Source organism: Periplaneta americana, chromosome 13 (genome assembly GCF_040183065.1).
Source record: "Periplaneta americana isolate PAMFEO1 chromosome 13, P.americana_PAMFEO1_priV1, whole genome shotgun sequence".
In the NCBI taxonomy this organism is placed as follows: Eukaryota; Metazoa; Arthropoda; class Insecta; order Blattodea; family Blattidae; genus Periplaneta; species Periplaneta americana.
The window spans coordinates 59,334,185-59,357,157 of NC_091129.1; the positions used below are offsets into that span (position 1 = coordinate 59,334,185).

The 22,973-nt window shown below is 36.6% G+C and overlaps 1 protein-coding gene across 1 annotated transcript in view; it reads left to right on the forward strand.

Annotated features, from left to right (window-relative positions):
- Vps39 (vacuolar protein sorting 39) overlaps positions 1 to 22,973 on the forward strand; it is a 62,791-nt gene that overhangs the window by 34,979 nt on the left and 4,839 nt on the right. The window contains exons 11-15 of the mRNA XM_069843321.1: positions 682 to 854; positions 12,075 to 12,273; positions 15,446 to 15,561; positions 15,678 to 16,004; positions 22,658 to 22,752. Of these exons, the coding sequence (XP_069699422.1) occupies positions 682 to 854; positions 12,075 to 12,273; positions 15,446 to 15,561; positions 15,678 to 16,004; positions 22,658 to 22,752 (910 nt within the window). The remainder of the gene's footprint in view (positions 1 to 681; positions 855 to 12,074; positions 12,274 to 15,445; positions 15,562 to 15,677; positions 16,005 to 22,657; positions 22,753 to 22,973) is intronic.

Sequence of the window (22,973 nt, forward strand, 5' to 3'; positions counted from 1 at the left end):
CTGTAAATGTATTTTATAATGTTAAATGTCTAAAATAGAGTTAATAATGGTAATGAGAGGTACATATTAAACAATAAACAATCAATTATATGCTAATCCCTGAGAAGTTCGCATACATCTTCCTTATTTTTTGTAGTTTATTTGTTGTAATGGTTCTTCTAAAATGTTTGTAGAATTAGACACCTTATATGAGTTATATATTCTACTCGTAAAATAAAGGTTTATTAAATATGCCATAAGTAGAAATATAAGGTATAAATCGTATAGAAACTATAAATCTTGAATATAAATAAAATTTAATAGATATTAATTATTTACTAATATTCACCGTAAATTTCATAACCAAATCATATCCCTAAAAACTAACTGGGACCTAAGTATTCAAATAAGCACCGAGAGTGTTTCTGGGAGGTAAAAATACCAAAATGGAACTTAAGTGCTTATTCTATCCTATTATCAAGGATGTGAGATATTGAGAGATTATTATTATTATTATTATTATTATTATTATTATCATCATCATCATCATCATCATTATCATCATCATTATTATTATTATTATTATTATTATTATTATTATTATTATTATTATTATTAATATATGACCTCTTTGAGACTTCATGAATTGCATTATGAAAATAAAAGACTTCTTCGTTATTCAGTACTTTGTAACTTTGGCAGGCAAGGATCACATCAATTTGATGCTGGATTTTGCGGGATGGGTTTTGGATGCTAATCCTGAAGAAGGTCTCAAGATGTTTACGGAAGATATTGCTGAAGTGGAGCAACTGCCTCGTCCCAAAGTGCTGGATTATCTGTTACGCACTCACAAAGATCTTGTTATACCGTACCTGGTGAGACTAAATTGTTTTCAGCTTTCTGTTATGCTATAAGTGAGGTAATGCATTTGATGTTTGTTATAAGTATACATTAGCTGTTGTACAAATTGTTGTGACACTGTTTATGTCAAAAGAGAGTGCATGTAACGTTGAGATGTCACTGAAACTAAAAATACGAAATCAGTATTGAAACATATTGACTTGTCTTTGGAACATTATCTCAAATTAAAGTTTCATAATAAAGTAAAACTTCTTTTTACATTTCACACTTACATGATTTTATCTGAAATTCTGCAAAATTTCTATACTTTTCAAGTTAATGTATTTCGTTATACGTTTTTCACACTTATATGATCCTTTTTTAAACCCCAGGAGATATGAAATGTCATTATATTGTACGTTCTAAATAAGTTTTGCTCGAAATTAATTTTGCTGTGAAAATGTAAGAACGCGAAAATATAGTATATGTTCATTGTTAAGATGTGGCCCACTTTGAAATTCGAAGCTGCCCACACTGTTCTTCACCAATCTTGCATTCTTTAACATTAGGAAGATGGGGATTCTTTCTACCTATTAGAACAAATCCATCATTTTGATGGGCAAAATATTTCCTTGCAACATTTTTACTTCCGTTATTCTGAAACATAAGAAGTTCTTCTTTTATTTTGATATTATTACGATTTCCTATAAATTCCGTCTCTTACTTTAGCTAATAAGAGTGTACATAATAATATAGGTCTACTTATTTACTTACTTATGACTTTTATGACTGTAGCTGCATTTAGATTGGCAACAGGCCATGATTGTTTGGCCAAACACCTGCATAGAATTGGAATATATCAGTCCCCTAACTGCCCATTGTGCAACTCAAACCAAGAAATAGATTCGGAACACCTCAAAATCTGTGCTTCAGTGGCTAGTCATGATAATATCTTTGAAAAATATTGGAGTGCAAGAGGTCAAATGACTTTATTGTCAAACGCCTGGCATTAGAAAACAACAACAACAACTTATGACTTTTAAGGAATACGGAGGTTCATTGCTGCCCTCATATAAGCCTGCCATCAGTCCCTATACTGAGCAAGATTAATTCAGTCTTTACCATCATATCTCACCTCCTTCAAATCCATTTAATAGTCTTTTTCCCTCAGGCTTCCCAACTAACACACTATATGCATTTCTGGATTCATCCATACGTGCTACATGCTCTGCCCATATTAAACATCTGAATTTAATGTTCATAATACATAATAATATAATAGGTAATATTATAAAAATATACGAAAACTCTCCTGGAACAGAGAAAATATGTCTGCCGTAATTCACTTACACAGTGAGATTAGTTGAGGAAACTTGGGATTTTGTCCAGAGCCGGCCCGGCTCTCAATGTGTTGGTTACTGCGAGGAACACATACACATCTCCTGCACTTTTAGGGCTACAATCCTACTGTTACAATGCTTAAAAGTTACAGTACTTACCAAGCTCACATTCGTTGCTCAAAATGTCCTCCATTTACTGCAACACACATTTAACATCTTTTTATGAAATTTGCAGTGACTTTCGCAAGATTTTTGAGGGGTGTGTTCCAATCTTTCACCAATCTCGTCTAATTTCTCTTCTGACAGAACACAGCGTTCTCTTTTCGGTTTTTCGATGTTTACCAAACCTGTCTGCATGAACTTCTTATAAAGTCTTAATATTGTACTGGCAACTGGAACAGGTCTCTCTGAAAACTTTTCCCGAAATTTGCGTCTTGTTGCCGCACAGGATTTTCGTTTCTGTATATATTGTGTAGATAAGTATGTTAACGTAATGAATAAGTCATTACAACAGTAGCTTACATGGAGCATTTTAAATTTAAACTTTCAAGAGTACAACTTTCACCACCAACTTACTTCTTACAACATAACACAACTCAAGTGAAATTGCTTGCGCATGCCAAGAATGCAGATACACTATTCCCAGTGATCATGCCATTTCTTGGCAGGGAACGACTCTTGCAAAACTCGAGTGTCCCCAACTAACCTCACCATCTTGCACATCTTCATCTGAAGTCGACCTGATTGGCGAGTTGGTATAGCACTGGCCTTCTATGCCCAAGGTTGCGGGTTCGATCCCGGGTCATGTAGATGGCATTTAAGTGTACTTAAATGCGACAGGCTCATGTCAGTATATTTACTGGCATGTAAAAGAACTCCTGCGGGACAAAATTCCAGCACATCCGGCGACGCTGATATAACCTCTGCACTTGTGAGCGTTGTTAAATAAAACATAATCTTAATCTTCATCTGAAGAACTTATAGACAAACTTGTAGGTGGTACATAATTAACATCAATTCTGGAATTATTCTTGTCTGCTATGAACTCATCATCCTCATAAATATTGTCCTCTCCTTCGGGTTCCACAACTGATAATTTTGACAGAGATATTTAGTAATAGTGCATCTCGATAAGCCACATTTGTGCGACATGTTGGATACTGAACTGATAAGGAAGCAATAAAGCATATGAATACAGGTTGCCAGTGTTGTTACACTACAGTAGATCAATAGTTCCCAAACTGGAGGTCGCATAAAGAGCTGAGGGCAGGTCACGAGATGATTTACAAAATAAAACGAAAAACTATTTATTACAGTAACATACACTTACTATGTGTTCGGAAACATAAATAACATTTAACATAAAAATAAAAAAGTTTCTGTAGTTATACCACAGTCTAGTATATACAGTCACGAAGCTGAATACGTAGTAAATATGCATCCATAGATAGTTGCTAACCACTAGGATCGCTACTATCACCTCATTACAGACAATGTGAAATAGCACCGGCACAGTCTATTGTTCCTAGCACCCTCACAACTGAAGCTTCGTCACTGTATATACTAGACTGTGGTTACACACTAAATAAAAAAACAATTTTATTAATGTTATAAATGTGCCTCTTTTTCAGAAAATAGCTCTCAAATCTGGACTCTGTATTCGATACACACATAGTGATATCACTTTCAAGTTCAATAAGATTTCTCGCCTTTGTTTTGATAGCAATCATAGACGAAAAGCTTAATTTGCATGAGTATGAGACTGCAAATGTTATAAAAAATTTAAGAGCTTCTTTCAAAAGCTCGAGGTATTCATGCATTCTTTTGAACCAAAATTGGTCTACACTTTGCGAAAAAGCCTAGTTTCAACATTCTAACAGTAGGTAGTAGGTACATACATATTTAAATTAAATTCTTCCATCAAGTACAACATTTCACATGTTGTAATATATATTTGGAATTTCACCCAGTTGAACGCAACTGTCTAAAAATGGATTTAGTATCCATCTGTGGCTTTTGCATTGTTTTGAGAGTCTTCCGGAAAAGGCTCAAAAAGCTCTTTAAAATTTTACAAAGTTAATTGCATGTTTGCAAACACAAACTCAGTATTTATCTTATCACACGTAGCTAAATTTTCCATGAGTTCTTTAATACACTAGAATGAATCAAAATAATTTCGAGGGAAAAATTGTTCCGGGGCTGGGTATTAATCCTGGGACCCTTTGCTTAGCACACTAATACTCTACCGACTGAGCTACCCAGGAACCATGCTCAGTCGGTAGAGTATTTGTGCGCTAAGCGAAGGGTCCCGGGATCGATACCTGGCCCTGGAACAATGTTTCCCTTGAAATTATTCAAGTCTGCTTCACAGGGAGCTATTACCTGAAAGCCAGATTTGTATAATATATATGATACTGGAGGTACGTTAACAGAAAGCCACAATTTAAGTTACACAGAGTTGTGTGCACTCAAAGTTGGGTTTCTGGAATCTTGTCAGCCCGTTTGAGTTGTGTGGATATAAAGGGAAAAATTGTGATGGTTCCTGGGTAGCTCAGTCAGTAGAGTATTTGTGCGCTAAGCGAAGTGTCCCGGGATCGATACCCGGCCCCAGAACAATTTTTCCCTTGAAATTATTCAAGTCTGCTTCACAGGGAGCTATTACCTGAAAGCCAGATTTGTATAAAATATATGTTACTGGAGATACGTTAACGGAAAGCCACAATTTAAGTCACACAGAGTTGTATGCACTCAAAGTTGAGTTTCTGGTGTCTTGTCAGCCCGTTTGAATTGTGTGGATATAAAGGGAAAAATTGTGACGGTGTCGTGTATGGTTCCTGGGTAGCTTAGTCGGTAGAGCATTCGTGCACTAAGCGAAGAGTCTCGGGATCGATATCTGGCCCCGGAATAATTTTTCCCTTGAAATTATTCAAGTCTGCTTCACAGGGAGCTATTATCTGAAAGCCAGATTTGTACAAATTTCTTTTTGTCAAATGATATCTATCAAAAATTACGTTTTCTCATATGTAAATCCTTTGTTGTTATCCCTGGCCTTGCGAACTACTTCTCAAAGTGTTTGTGTTCGAAAATATCAGCAGAGTAGGTTACCATAAATGATGTTCATGTAATATTTCGTGTCATTGTTGCACTATATTCTTCTATTTTGGTCATTTTTGGGTGGTATCCACTAATTTTGAGTAAAATCATCGTTTTTTATTTTACAGTGATTTGTATCTTTTGAATGGGATTAAGTACCCTACCATTTAAGTAGTGGGGATTGCATACAGAAGTCTCGCCCAAAAGTGGGTCGTGCCTTCAAAAAGTTTGGGAACCACTGCTCTAGATAACTTATTTGCCGATTTCAAATAACATTCAACTTAAGAAAACGTCTGTTAGAGGGCCAACAATGAGTAATACTTACTTACTGGCTTTTAAGGAACCCGGAGGTTCATTGCCGCCCTCACATAAGCCCGCCATCGGTCCCTATCCTGTGCAAGAACAGGAGTAATAATGAACACAATTTCATTGAATGTTATTGTTGTTATTCAAATGCCTAGATGTTGGATAATGAAGCTATTAGTCCTCTTGCACTCCAGTATTTTGAGGTATAGAATCTTCTTTTGTACGGTTTTACATCTTCCTAAATGTTTTCTAAATTCATGGGTTCATTTGAATTGCATAACACACAAAAGAGAGAGTTAAGTATTCCTGTGTAGATGTTCAGCCACACCAGGGATGCAGAACTGGGGAAGAGAGAGGTGGAAGCATGGGGAGTTTGTTCCCCGTCCACGATCCCCCGGCTTTGAATTATGTATCTGTGACATCTGCAAGCACACTGAATACATATTTCCTCTTCCCCTACCATATCCAATGACGTGTAGGGGTGAAAGGAAGGGACGAATCATGTGTTCTGGCTTGTGAAGTGTGCCACAATTGTAGCACAGTTTTGCATCCCTGAGCCAGACAGTCTCACAGATGGTAAAAGTGAGATATGGTCAGTGAACCATGTAATGTCCTCCTGACTAGGTCTAGACCCGCTAACCAACAGTAGTTGTGGCACTTCAAACATTCTGGGGGTTATGAATTGGTGAGTAACAGCCTTAACATAAAAACAAGGTGCATTTTTAAAAAAGCTGTTACATTTTACTTATAACACATTCCTATGAAAATGTCTTCTAGGTTAAAATGTTCTGAGTCAAAGTTTCATTGAATGTTGGATCCACTATTTAGAGATGCATCTGCCTGAATAAATGTACCCGTCAAAATGGAGGTCGCAGTTGGGGTTTTTCTCGGGATTCTCTCATTTTTCCTTGTATTAGACATCTACATCATTCCATCACCATTTCGTAATCATTCCATAGCATCCTCGATCACCGGCTGGTGACACATGAAGGGGGTTGGCCTAGAGACGATGGGGTTTACCTGCTCGAAACATGGGTACACAGCGAACCTTAGAATGATCAGCCGGTGTGGGTTTGGGAATGCACATAGCTTGAGGGTTAGTGCAATAGATCGTAACAGGTTGCAGTGCTGGACCATAGTACCCCCTTCCATAAATTCCATTCCATTCCAAGAATCTTATGGTGTTGGAAAGCAAACTAGTTAGCTGCTAGTCGAAGTGTAGCAAGGGAGGAAGCTTCCTGGTCCACTTCTTCGTTCCCCTTATGTGCAGGTAGGTTTCATGAGATATCGAATGACTATAGTAATCCTTTGTAGCATCTTTCAGAAGAATGTTTAAAGTTCAATTTTTTCAAGATGTGTAGAATATTAATATTTATTAAAAGTCAGAACTTGGAGGTCGTAGAGTAAGTTTAACATGGCAAAATTATAATTTTAACAAAGAGCGCCTGTCAAAATGACAGGTCTGTCCTAATGTTAATGACATTACTGCTTTAGAACAGTGAAACATTTTGTAACACACCATGATGTAACTGAAGAAATTATGGAACGATTATCACAATTTGAGGGCATGGTTTATTCCTTAGGAACAAGCAGTCTAAAATAACTGACCTTTTAAAAATAATCAGACGTTATTACATGAAGTTCACACTTGGACAAGGTAAGCCAATGTCATAAAATTTTCTGGATTGGAGTTTGAAATGTAATACAGTATATCAGCCAGCTTTGGCTCTAACTAGCTGAGATTTCCTACAAATAATCTTTTTACATTCTTCAAGAATATGTGTTATCAATTTGAATATCAGTATTGTATTATAGACTCAAAGATGGCTTAACTAATGTCATTTCAATTATACATTTTTCTCACGTTCGTTTTCTTTAGACTTCCATAAAAACGTATAAATGAAGTTTTACTAAATAAGATTATATATTCCGTTAACTTAATAAAATCAGTAAACATATAATTGTGAAATGTAATCTTTACTCTACTTTTTAACTTTTCCGTTATATGAAATATAATGATAAAATATTTTAATGCAGAAAAATATTAATTTCTAGACTTCCACAGATTTACACGTCTTCATCCTTGACACTGTTTGCTTTTAATGTTCAGAATTTGATCACTGTATATGTGACAGACTTTTATTTAATATAGTGATTATTTTAATTGTGGCATGTAATAGAACCTGTGATACTAAGAAAGTATGTGTAAAGTGATAACATCTAACACCAGCCCATGTCACTTTCATCACTTTCATTATTATGTCAGTTTGCTACTATAGCTATCATCGAAAAATTCTCTTGAAAAATGATTGCCTATTTAATCAACTTGGGTCAAATTGGTTGTATATTGTAAAATGTAGCAGTAGTGATGGTGGTGGCGGCAGCAGTGGCAGTGACGATGGTGCAGTTTGTCATCTTTTCATATCTTAAGTCACGTGGCTTGTTATTATCTCAATTTAATTTTTAGCCAGTTTAACATTACAGTGAAACTTAACTGTAACAGAATTTGCCTAGGATATGAAACATTTTTTGTTGGTTGGCTAAGTTAGGCTGCCATTTTATAGCATTTATATGAGAGGTTGACAACTCAGCTCTCTGCATGTGCTTGTTCCTGCTGCAGGCATCATCACTCTCTGTGCATGCGATTTATAGTCCCAACATTTTGTTCAATGAAAAGCAGTGGCACACTCAAGACTTCATAATATGGCATAGAAGTTCAGGTATTTGTATGTGTCATTTGTAACATATGGACGATCGAATATCTTTTTTCAGCAGACATTAATAGATTAAAGTATGAATTCAGTCTTCACCACTCCATGTTTTAAAATTAGGACCAACTTCAACATTGGTTGATGGTTACATGTGTAGTACATGTTGCCAATATACGCAAAAGTAAATGATGAAATATCTCCATAAAATATAGTTTTTTCAGACTGCCACAAATGTCCTACAAACCATTACTTTTTTCCTGTATATGCATGGGTGAAGGTTTGGTTATCATATGGATGTACTGATTCTTCAAGTTAATTTTTATATTTATTTTTTGCTTGATCATACTGTAATATGCTCATTACATGTGACATAACTATATCTTAATGACATATATTAAAGTACTCCTGTTCATTATGTTATTGCAACTATCGATTTCCAACTAAGCATACAGTATGCGATATTGATTAATATCATATGCACAACATCCTGCAACCCTTGAGAGCACCAGTTCAAAATGTCAGGTGCGAGTTTTGAAAGTGACATTAATCAAATCACTCATATAAACATTAACTCAACTTCAAACATTCCACCAGGAGCCATTCCCCAGATAAATTTCACAAACTGTACAATCAACAACGTGTATATAAAGTAAAATAAATTCTGTTCATGTTAATTTTAATATTATTATAAACTGTGTTCATTTCCGTGTTTTAATGTGAGTTGCTTTGAGGTTAAAATCTCCCTGCAAAAAACCAATAAATACGTGTACATGCCTGCCATCTATTGCACTACTCGGGAACATGCTGAAAGACACTCAAACTCGTGCCATCTCTTGCAGTAGTCGAGAACATGCTGAAAATACACGCATGTTTACCATTTCATTATCACTAAAATAACAAAGCAAGATATTTGTAAAAACTTAAGACATTTAATTATGGTCGAACAAAAACAGTTGTATGCATCTTATCTATAATAGTGATTAAGACGCTTGTATGAAAATTATGAAACTAACTTACGCTCGTTTCATAAACATATGTCTTAATTACATACTACCATTATAGGCTGGTTGCATAATATACTATAATTTTATCTGAGAGGGTCCCTCAACCGTCACCTGAGGAACGTGCTCTATATCCACCTAGGATAATAATAGGATATTGTTAATAGTTAAATATAGGTCTTCTTTATACAAAAGTTTTATGACTTATAAATATCTATATAAATTACTCAGCACAAAATATAAGCAAGTAAACAGTTCCAAAAATTATCTTGAGCACATATTAATATACTTTTTTTGCACTTACCATACATTGAGGAATTGGATGTATAAGATGCATTCCAAGAGTAACGTATAAAGGATTATGGAACAAATGTGTTGATTTACGCAAATTAATTTTAACAGTACTTCATTTTTCTGTGTAGTCTTATTGTTTACCTATGCACAGATGCCATAATTGAATCCACTTTTCGTAGCTGGCTTTATAGGGATTTTGAGGGATGTGTTTTAGATACTAGTATATTTCAGAATCCAAGCTGGATCTCGATGACAATTTATTGTCTTCCTCAACGTGCAGGTTTCAGTGTGTCAAATAGGCAAAAATCGTAAAGATCAAGTAGGGAGGATGTCCTATGATTTTGGTTCCGTGCTAATTAAGGAATTCAGTGACAATTTATACTTCGTGTGAAAGAGTCCTGTTTTGGTGGAGGATGAACGTCTTTTGTAAGTTTGGTCTGCTTTTTTCTGCAATTGCAGGCATCATTGATTCTCCAGAATTCCTGTCTAAGATTGTTCAGTGATGGTTGTATATTTAACTAACGAGATATTTCAAGGTAATCCATCGCTAGTCTGGTGTCAGAAAATCACATAGAGAATTTTTTTGTAGATGCAGGAACTCGAAATTTTTTTGGTGGTGGTTAGTCAGACTGTTTTAACTGTTTCAATTATGTTTTTATTTAGGGATTGAAGTGATCAATGTCTCATCCATTCTGATTATGCCTACTTTCTTTAAAAAAAAGTGGATCTGAATGGTTGTGGTCAGCATTTCTTCACAGCATGCCATTCTTTACTCTTCTTTTATCCATCATAAGGCATTCTTGGCACCCAGCGAGCACTCATTTTTGTTATTTCCAACTCATCTGTGATCTGTGCATGAGGGACAGGTTGTTCTGATCAGTGCAAATATGCATTGGGCTGTTGAATATTTTAAAATCTTAAATCTATTCACACTGTTGTATTTCAGTACATTATTTCTACAAACTGACACTAATTTTTGATGAATATTAACAGAATTCTCACCATTAGAAGACAAAAATTTTAATCTGATAATTTCATGCTGTTTTTTTTTTTTTTCCGAAAAATTTATTATAATCAGCTTCGAAAACAAGCCTTGGTAAATTGTTTCTTACTTCTACACAAACACAACCCAAAGCTGTAATTTACTTAATTTACTACATAGTATTCTTATTCCTTAGAATTCCAAGCCCAGTAAAAGTGTTTGTGTTACTTCAGAACTACGCCTTGTATTTTTCAGTGACAGTAGCCATTAGGTGTTCTTTTATCAAAAGTACCATGCAATAATTTGATGTATATGTTCAGAATATAGCTTCTTACGAAAATACAGGGGGAAAGTATGTGTGCATTCTGCAGTGTAAAATTTCAGCTGTTTGAGGATGATACATGTAACTAAATATCAACGACTTTTAAGTTGCTTTCTCCTTTTCCTGTAAATTTTAAAGTTCCATTTATTTTACGTGGATGGGTGTGAGGGAGGAGAAAGAGAAGGGTTCAGAGATAGAATGCATGTTTTTATGTGAGTGTTGTCTCTGCCCTTGTTATATGTAGACTATACAGTTACATCTTGTTAGTAAGAAATAATGTAGACATATCAGAGTATAGTACAGAAATTAACATAGAAAGGGAATACCGTATTTACGCAATGTAATACTCACTTTTTCCTTTTTCTTTTCTTTCTTTTTTTTTTTTTTTTACAAGAATGTCGTCTTGAAACTGGGGTGCATATTATATATGATGGCCTATTATATTCACTTGCAAACATTCAGACTCGAACAAATTTAAATTAATACTTGTTTGATATATTTGTGCAGATGGACGTTTCTGGAATTAACACATCACTCTGAATGCCACAGAAACACTACAGGCGTCCCCCTCATATATCAAATGACTAATAATGCTCGACTTACGCTACGAGATATGATGGGGAAACTGTTCATGGAAATAACCATCGCGGGCCCATGTTTTCTTGTGTTTTGTGCACTTATCATTTGTAATTTCATATACATTTTTGACAACAGTCATTATTAATATGAATATTATTTTTAACTGCGATAATTACTTAATGACATTTTTTTCTTTTATTGTGAAATTTTATATGTATAACTTTTAGCAATTGCACGTCTTTAAATAAATCAAAAGAATTTATCAACAATAAAATTACTGAGGAAAGAGTGATTTGAAGTTAGTCATTGTCAATCAGTGTTCTCACTTGTTGACTGGGAAGTTCCATTTCTGATCTGCAAGTGAGAATAAATATGATGTATAGCTAGAGGTTAAGCATGCTTTTAAAACCTGAGTGGTTTTTAGCACAGATGCGTATCATATCATATTCACCAGTAATTTTTTTCCCTGGATTTTAGGATCAAAAAAATTTGGGCACATATTATATTCCATCATATATTTTATTGGAATAAATACGATAATTTGGTAAGTGCATAAAGAATAGAGTATTGAAGAAAGATTAGTGAATATATGCCTGTTGGTTCTGATTGTTGCTATTTATAATACAGGAACATGTTGTGCATGTATGGGAGGATTCTAATCCCATATTCCACAATGCACTTGTTCATCAGTACCGAGAACGTAGTCAGCAGCTTCTTCAAACTTCACCTGATGAGGGGCAGAAGGTCCGTGCCAAACTATTAAATTTTCTGGAGACCTCAGCACACTACACACCAGAAACTGTACTTGTACACTTTCCTTATGATTGTAAGTATTCGTATCTTTTTTGAAGAACTTGAAACATTGCAAGCAACATTACCAAAAACTATGTATATGTTTGTGTAATTTAAACCTTTCACTTTTCTTGTTTTCTCTCTGCTTCCTCCTCTTGGTTGTTAGTTTTTTAAATTTCGGAACAGCAAAATTTAACTTACTGCAAGTACACCAAAATATAACTTATAAACAGCTTTTTTGGCCAGATAGATTAGTGCTAATCTTGTAAGAATAGTTACAAAGTATTTATGACATGGGAGGAAAAATCAACGTATTAAAGCATATCCTAAACACATTGCTTATCAACAGACTGTTTTACCTTCTTAAGTAATAAAATAACTTAGTATTTAATTTGTGTATCTATACACTCTTTTGGCATACATTCTACACCAATTTCATGTAAGATATTGGGTGATATGCATAAAGTTTAAATATATGCTATTGGTAAGGTTTTCGTAGTTATATACCAGTGGTGTTGATACAGTGTCGTAAAACAACTATTTAAAAAAAACAATATATATATATATATATATATACTTTTACTTCTAAGTATAAACCAAGAAAAATCTTAGTGTGCCCTGTTTGAGACTTTGTTACCTTAGCATAAGCATTTGTACAGTTTAAAATGGTAGAATTTATGCAAATTTGCACTAGAAAATCCTACAAGGAAAAACGAGAACCGTCAGAACGTGATTATAAGATGTTATATAGGTTTTATTAATAAAAATGATATAGGATCAGTTTTTGTAATGGACTACTCAAATGATGGTTTTGAGATAACTTAACTGGAATTCTATTAGTTGACTTTTATTATTGTTATTAAAAGTAATACATATTTAGCAAAATGATTCTGTGATGTATTTATAATACATTTTATTTACGTGATAAAACTTCGTGTGCCTACAATATTTTAGGTTACATGCAAATTTAATGAATAACACTTTGGGCCTGTCTGATTTTGACTTCATTTTTCATGTTACTTATTTTCTTAATAATCTGCTTTTCGTCAATTATTTTCCTGTTGTAAACTTCCACCTCAACTTTCATAGCCAGGATGGGTTTTTCTTTATCATTTCCACGGCAGGAGTTTGCAACTTGTTTAATAATGCTGTGTATTTTAGTACGGTAGATTATCAAACAGCAATTGTTCTATTTCTCTCTCTACATTTCCCACTTCGTCGTAATTGTCCATTTTTTTGTTAAAATAACTAAATTTTAAGGACAATCAATTTTTCCCACCAATAAATTAACATAAATGCATGGAAGACGAAAACTAGCAAATCTTCGTGGATAAACCCAAAGTACTATCGATAATCGATATAATTGAATACTCTTGTGATAGTTTATACTACTGCCACTTAGTACATACTTCGTAGTAGTATCAGATTTATGCATACAAAAGTAAGTATATGCTTCTACTTCAAGTATCTTCTACAGTCAAAGCAAAAGGTAATACTACTCATACAACTTTATGCATACCACCCATTGTGTTTATATTTATCAAGATTAATAGTGGTTCAATAGTCTTTGGTGGTCTAGTGATTGAATACTAATTTCAAGATTCAAACTTGGCAGAGGGTAATGCACTTTTAAAAAGCAATAAAAATTCTTAGAATGGTTTCCTTCATAAGGGAAAACTGAGAGTATTATGCCATTTGATTTTCAACTTGTCCTTAATCCAGAAAAAAATTTCCAATCAGTTATCATTGTACCAGTTCCATGCTTTGTGGATAGATGTTGTTGCAAGCCAGTCTCTCAATTGATACTGCAGATGTATCTGTGGTATACTGTCTCATGAGACTGCATATGTCTGATGGATAAAGCTGGAAACAAAGTAGAAAATATTAAGGTGGAAATAGACGTGTATTATATTCTTATTGTTCTTTATATTGATTTACTCTAGGCCTAATAATCAAATGCTGCCTTGTAAATGTTGATAATTGAATATAATAATAAGAAACAAACATTTTATTTTCGTTTGTATTACAATTATTGTTCTTTTTGTTTTAAGTACTTTGAATAGTGCACAGTAAAGCAAGAAAACTGTGTTGGGTTGTTAGAACTGCAATTTATAGTATATTAATGTGCCCCTTTCAACTTCATACTTTCCAGTCAAGAGCTCGTGTCTGCTTTTAAATAATAATCTTTATTAAACACAACTTTCAACCATTTTTTATTTGTTTTGGGGGCCTGACTAGGACTTGCAGAGTGAGGGTTATTGTGGAGCATTGGTGGAATGATGATAATGGTGAGGGAAAATGGGAGAATTCCTGAGAAAAACACCTTGTGCCTGCTTTGTCCACCACAAATTACTTTGTGAATAGACGGGGATCGAACCCGGGTCACCACATGTCTGCTTTTATACTTTTTTTTTTCCAGATTTTAGCACTTTGAATTTGTTGCACCTTACTATTTTAAAGGTCTCTCTCTCACTGTTTTTTAATTACACCTTTTTAATTTGATATTTCCTAGATACTTCAATCATACCATATACTAAATGTTAAATTCCTATGCAAGGTTAGAATTTAAATTTCTACTATGTTGGCATAATATCATAACCTTTTTCATTGCTTTTATTAGAATTAATGTCTTTTCAATTTGAACAATGCACATTGAGGCAAGGAAACTATATTACGTGTATTAAAACAGTAATTTGTAGCATATTAATTTGCCCCTTTCAATTTTATTCTTTCTCTCTTTTATACCTTGAATTTTTTTAGTCTGCATTGGTTGCAGCTTTCACTAATTCAAAAGGCTCTGCCTTTTTGATTTGAGCGTTCCTATTTACTTTAACTATGTACTAACTATTAAATCCCTGCACAACATTAGAATTCAAATACTGCACCTACAATTATATACTTTGTTGAAATAACTAAAGTTTCAAGATTACATAAGCTAGTATTAAGATAACTCTTAATTGTTTCATATGCAAAAAAAAGTCATAAAAATCAGATTAATAAACCTTCTTTTCTTTCATATAGACTATCAAGATTTATTCCTATGTATGTATGTGTGTGTTCAAATTTCCATACATTATTAAAATTACATTGTCAACAGATTAGCTGATTTTGGAAATATAAACCAGACGCTCGTAAATTAGCAAGTCTGTAAGTTCCTTCTTTCTAGGGAAGGGAAAACAACTCTGATATTTTTGTCCTATTTCCAGGCTTGTTTGAGGAGAGAGCCATTGTTCTGGGAAAGCTTGGTCGACATGAACAGGCTCTAGCAATATATGTGAGCATTTTAGGGGATGTTCAACGTGCTATACAATACTGTGATAAGGTTTGTCGTTGCTAAGCATATTCAATTAATATCTGCATATTCTCAGTCTTAGCTTTTAACAGTTACCAAAATATATGATAAATTTATGTTTTTGCTTTCTGTTCATATTGTTCTAGGTGTACAACCAGAAGTCAGCAGGTTCTGATGAAGTGTATGTACTTTTAATGAAGATGTTAATAGCCCCTCCAGATAGCAGCTGGCTTGTGATGGGAGCCCCTGCCTCCATGGTGACTCATCCACCCACATCAGACCTCGAAACAGCTTTGTCTCTCCTGGAACAGCATGCTAGCAAAATCCATCCTGTGAAGGCACTCAATGTTCTGCCTGATAAGGTCCCACTGGGGCGCATTAAACAGTTCCTAGAAGTTAGCTTACAGAACAAACTGAATGAAAGGAGAAAGTCTCAAGTATTGAAGGGTCTGCTTTATGCAGAGCATTTACAGGTAAAATATTCACGTATATTATTCTGCAAAGGAATACTGCGTTTCTTTCACTCATTTTATTAGACTTACATACTGTTATTGGTTGGTTGCTTGCTTGATTTTCAATGCTGAGGACTTGACATCTAAATCATCAACTTATCTCAACTGAACTAAAGTTAATTGATATCTATTTTCACTTTGTACACACATCTATGCATGCATGTAGGCACGTATCATAAGGCTTTGAACCAGTGAAATTTTTTAATCAACATTGATACATTCTCACTTTTTTCTATCCGAGACATTTACAATTATCATCATGATAATATGTTATGAAGTGTGAAAAAGTGGGTAATGACGAGTCTAGACATAGAATTTTACCTTTATTGATTTTTATTGTGAACAAAGGCATACTTTACATGCAGTAAATCTACTGTAGAAACCAAGAGCTTTATTTTCTCTTTGGTAGAAACAGCATTAAAAAAAGTTTCAATTTTATGTGGCATTCAGAGACTTCAAAATTGTGAAGTGACATTAATGGAGCAAAGGGCAAGGAAGAATGACAGAGTATTCCGTAAAAATGTACAATGACCCTGCAAATTGGATCCACTGATGATAATTTTTTGCTTGATTTATTAATAATATAAGTACTACTTTGACATGTGTAGTTCACTCTCAAGCAACTACGAGCATGGCTGTAGAAGGTGGATTTTATTACAAGTTTTTTTTATGAGTAATAATGTGAATGTACACTCTGTGGAGGATTTAAGATGCCCCTGCCATCTATGACCACCCTATTGAACCATGTTATACTGTAACTTTCTATTTCGGCTATTCAATTGTTTGTTGTAGCAACGTCGGCTTTTTAGATTGTTGTAACTTTTGATTTCACTAAAGCAGTCTTTGAGTGAATACGACGACACGTCTTCTCTTTTTGCATTCCCCACACAATTTTGGTGCCGAAACCCGGGAGAGATATTCGTAATTACTATTTGCATCTGACACTAGAAGCAATATTGTGTACACTTCATACTTGAAGACTCCGAGAGAAGACACACAGCATGCTGAAACTAGTGAGAAGTCACCCTTGCTGTAACAAGACTAGGAGGCGGATGTGGCCACTCACTGACGCTATTACTGCAAGATAAGTTTTGTTGAGATATTGTATGCACATGTTAACTAGTCAGAGATCAAATTAGTGAATCGACAGAACAGTTTCAGTTGTGAATATAACTTTAATAGAAAGATTGCTGTTGAATTTATTACTGCTTACTGTATCTTGTTACTGTGAAGTGATTGTAGTGTCTTTATTGATAGCACATAACACTACCACCAGAGACACAGTCGATTAAGGGGCTCAGTTGGTCACACAGGCTTATATATACATTTATATTAGTCTTCGGAAAAGTAATGACTGATTCTGACAAAGAAGCGACACTACACCACTTGAAACGGAAACACACGAGAGAAAGGAAGAATGCTATGCATTTCATTACGGAAATAGATGCATTTACTGATGACACCAGCCTAGATGACTTTGAATATTTCCGTGACTGGCTTCAGGAAACCCTGAGTAAATTGGGCACACTTGACGACGCCATCCACGATCTCCTTTTAGACAGCGAGTACGATGATGACGTGGAGAAGTGTGAGGAGTACCTGGATTCCGCTAAACGCGCGATATAGAAAGCGTCGCGAGGGATTGGGGATAGATTATCAACCTCGATGACGAACACAAGTATCTCCAATAAGTAGGCAGTCGCAACTGCATCAACACAAGCTTCGATCACACACTCGGTCCGACTACCACCGATCAAGCTCGAACCATTCTCCGGAGACGTTGAGACCTGGGCACGATTTTGGGAGCAGTTCGAATCATCTATAGATAAGGACCCTTCCCTCTCTACAATAAACAAACACATATTTCTCCGTGGCTATTTGGAGGATGAACTGAAACAATTTGTTGACGGAATTCCTGTGATTGCAGAAACATACGAGGAGACGAAAATACTACGGACGCGTTATGGCGACAAGAACAGGATAATTCAAGCACACTTAGATTATCTGGAGGATGTAAAACCCATACGAATTGCCACTCCTGAAGCACTGAACACTACATACATAGAATGTCACCGGCGGGTGCAAGCCCTTCAAGCACTCGGAGAAGATGTCAGTGGATATGGAAGGATCCTCGCGCCTAAAATACTGCGAGCATTCCCGGACGACATCTGTCGCCGGTGGATAATTCACGTGAAGAGAGAAAACTTATCAGAGGGAGATATTCTCAAGCTAATGGAGTTTTTGGGCGAGGAAGTAGACGGCGCCCTGACTACTCAGAAAATCCGTGGTGATGCCCTCTCTTCTACCTATATCCCTACAACAGCAACACTGCGAGTCGACACCAAGACAGGATCCAGATCGCGTAAGAGCAGTCGACACCACACCAGACCCCTTTGTGTGTTCTGCGAGTCCCGTGGTCACTGGGCTCAAGATTGTAAGGTAGTCCCAGAAGCCAGTGAGCGAGTGAAGAGACTGCAGAATGCTAACCGCTGTCACTCTGCCAGAGACTGCAGCAGAAAGAGCAAAGCATTGTGCACTCACTGCAAGATGTCCCACCACAGGTCTATCTGCAGCAACCCCAGATCTACCAAGCCAACAACTCACCCGACAAAATTTACGTCCGTAAATAGGATAAATGCTGAAGCAACAGATTTCACATACCTGCAGACAGCACGCATATGGGTCACGGGACCCACTGGTCTAACTAAACTTACGCGCTGCGTGTTGGACAGCAGGAGTCAGTCTAGTTTTGTCACCAAATCCATAGTGGATGAGCTGAAGCTAGAGGTTGTCGACTGTCGAGACTTAGCCATTGTATCCTTTGAGACATCTTCTACATTGAGTCCACGCAGACTTGTGAGATTATCGATGAAGAGCATCTGGACCAGCTAGTATCACCGGATTTGAAAGCACCCATGCCTTCTGTCCACAGCCAGCAGTACCTAACGATGTAAAAATGCTAGCACATACTAGGAAACTGCAGCTAGCTGATCCCAAGGATCACACCGAGGATATGACCCTCCCAATCGAGATCCTTATTGGAGGTGATCACTACTGGAAGTTGGTGAAAGACAGCTCACCCATCCGTATTTCACCAACAGTAGTACTTATCCCCTCCAAGTTTGGTTGGATACTAAGTGGGAATCGAACAGGCATCACTGTGGGCTCAACAATTGTGAATTACATCCACTCAGAACATGCCCCCTCTTACCCGGATGATGTCCTCAGAAAATTCTGGGATCTGGAGACCCTGGGGATAAGAGAAAATCAAAATCGACAACACAGTTCCAAGGACTCAGCAATACTTCAGGCCTTCGAGCACTCCTACCTCATCGAGGACCAACGGCAGGTAGTTTCCCTTCCCAGGAAGGTGAGAATTATTCTGCCCACCAATCGCTATAATTCACAGAGACGGTTCCAGAACTTAGAGAAGAGACTGCAAGGAAATGCACATCTAAAAGAAATATACTGTACTCAGATGATGGACTACATTGTTAAGGGGCACTTGGAACTTGTTGCACTAGGAAGTCAACCATATGACGAGTTCAACTTACCTCACTAATTAGTAAAGAAAGAGAAATGTGGAAAGACGAAATGGAGGATCGTCTTCGACGCTTCTGCTCGTGAAGGCGATGGTCCCTCACTAGAGATGGGACCAAATTTATTACCAGAGGTTCTTTCGATTCTTCTGAGATTCTGAACATACCATACGGCAATAATTGGGGACATAGCGCAAGCGTTCCTGCAGCTTAAATTGGACCGGAAAGACAGAGATTTGACCAGGTTTTTCTGGTACAATGTAACTCAAGATGACGGAGGAAAATATGAAATGACAAGTGACGTCACCATCTACTGTTTTACACGTCTACCTTTTGGCCTTACCTGCAGTCCGTTTCTCCTTTCAGCAGCACTAAGGGAACTTGCTTACCTACACAAGTCCACATTTCCTAGTGCCGCCAGTCTCACCGATAACAGTACTTTCATGGACGACTTTGTGGCCGGCGGGGAAAATGATAACCAAGTAATCTCCCTGTACTACGAACTGACACAACTGATGAATATATTTAGCCTACCTATGGCAAAATGGGCAACTAACTCCAAGCAGTTAAGATGCATTCGGGAGACGCACATTAGACTTCACCATCTAGGAGTGCGAATTGTATTGTCGGAGCTGCGTTCTGAATTTTGGATACTTCGTGCTCGACAAGCAGTTACGAAAATACCACGGACCTGTCTTCCCTGCAAAATGGCGCATAATCACGTGGGTCAAGCTATAGAAGCCCCACTCCCAGGAGACCGCGTAACACCACTGAAGCCATTCGAAGTCACAGGAATCGATTTCGCAGGACCGCTCTATGTAAAGGTGGTTGGAGGGACACACAAGAAATGCTACATAGCCCTTTTCACTTGTGCTACAACACGGGCATTGCATTTGGAACTATGTTCTGATATGTCTACTGACACATACCTGCTTGCGCTTCAGAGATTTGCTGGAAGACGAGGCCTACCTCACACCATCTACACTGACAATGCCAGATCTTTCCATGCTACCAACAGGGAATTAGCGTCTATCTGGACATTTCTCTCAGCATCTTCAACCCATCAATATTTAGCCAAACATAACATCCACTGGAAGTTCATTGTACCTAGGGCGGCTTGGTGGGGAGGATGGTGGGAGAGAATGGTCGGCACTACCAAGAGATATTTGCGGAAGGTTCTGGGAAAGACACAGATTAACAAGGAAGCGTTGAATACTACCCTAGTCAACATAGAAGCCGCCATAAATTCCAGGCCCATCTCGTAGGACATAGACAATAGCGATTCACTAACACAGCTCATTTTCTGACAGGACAGCGACTTACCACAATACCCACAGGACGGCACCAAAGATGAAGAGTGACCTAAAAAAGGAACTGATGATGCTTCAGAAGTTAGCTGACGACTTCTGTAAGTGTCGGACCAAGGAATATCTGTTGGAGCTCAGACGTTTCCATGAAGTTCAGCATCCACACGGCAGTTCACCATCTCTGAGAGTCAACGACATAGTTCTTCTCCAAGTAGATAACCGGCCGAGCCACATGTGGAAAAGGGCTCGTGTCGAGACCCTACAAACAGGACGAGATGGGACAGTAAGAACTGTCATACTTCGCGCCGCCGACGGAGGGAAGATGGCCACACCTGTACAGCTGGTCGTCCCCCTAGAGATCGACCAGGGTGGGGAGAATGTGGAGGCTTTAAGACACCCCTGCTATCTTTGACCACCCTATTGAACCATGTTTTTTTTTTTTTAAATTCGTAAAAATAATTTATCAGCATATCAATAACAACCTCATAAAATTACTTACAAAAAACACTCGCAAAAATAATATACACGTATGAAAAAAAAAAAAAATTGATTAACAATATTTTCACCGTTACAATTACACATATATAAAAACTAAATATAAACATTTACATAGAGATAAAAAATTTTACAGGAGAAAAAGTTCGTCCAAAGGGCTGAACTCTGGAAGAGTACCCAAAACGCTCATTGCATTTCCACGTTGAATAGCAATACTTAAGCATTGACGCAAATAAGTAGTGCAACGGCGATCACCAGTAATGGAGATCAAAATTTGGCCAATTTGAGATACCAAAACTTTAGCGTCATGACTCCAAGGACCGAAGGTCTCCACAGCAAATGGGACAAAGATATAATTGTCTAAAAGATGAGCATATTTATTGACTTTCTTCTTCTCGACTAATTCAGCAGCAGATGCTGCGCGTCTGGAGGTATTCGGTAAGTGAGATGGAGCTAGAGTGTCAACTCAAGTGGAGTCCCAAATTAAAGATTTTCCTCTAGACTATGGAATTAAGGTCAGACCATCGGGTTGTTTACCATCCGCGCGACTAATACCTGGTGGTTCCAAAAGAGACGGGATGCCACAAGAAGTCAGAGATCTTTTAATGATATCATTGAGTGATGTATGTCTGGGAATGCGACCCTTGCTCCTCGCACAGCTGAGTGCATGATGACCGTAAATATCAGCAATTCCTCCGCAAATACATTGGTGTGGCCGGCAGAGTTTACAACCAAGGCGTAAAGCTATTGCGATTTTAAAGGATGTATTATCTATTAGGGTGCCGATGTGAGGAGAAGGTAATGCGTGTAACCAAGCTCCAGACTCACTCTCTTGAAGAGCTAGGAGACGTGCAATGTCTTGTTCGGATTTGAAAGAAGAAAGGAGTTTATCCAAAATTTTTTGGGAAAATAACCCTTGGAATATGTTCGAAATTTCGTTAAAATAACTTTTATATTCGCAAATTCATTCAGATTTACTCCTTATAGCTGGAATCAATTGTGTTACATTACATTTATGGCAGTTCTGCCAGGACTTTTGAAATCATTCCTTAAGAATGGAGTTTATATCTGAAGTTTTATTAATTCTCCTCCATAATTGAAATCTGATTTGTGGTACGTAATATTCAAGAGCCTATAAGTATTAGACTAAGATTTCCATTTCATTGCAACTTTTTACTCCTGTCAGGAATGGATTGTACATACCTACATATGATTCAGATTTCTTGCTTTTGTTGTGATGTGCTTTAACAGTGTAAATTTGAATGTTCTACAGGTACAAGAGCAAAGGATGAGCTATGAGTCACAGAGCATTCTTATGACAGAGTTTAATGTGTGCCCAGTGTGCAAGAAGAGGTTTGGAAATCAGAGGTATGCATGTCTATGCTTACAGTCATGTTTGAATGATGTATTTATTTATTGAAGTATATATCGGTCATTACAGAATTTACCTCTTTAAAAACCAATAATATTGCTGAAAAAAAATGTTGTTCTATAGTAGAATAGCAAGAAAATACATAGTTTATTTGAAATAAGCTATATAAAAAAGTGTATTCTTACATTTTAGTAAGATACAGTAATGATATTCTAAT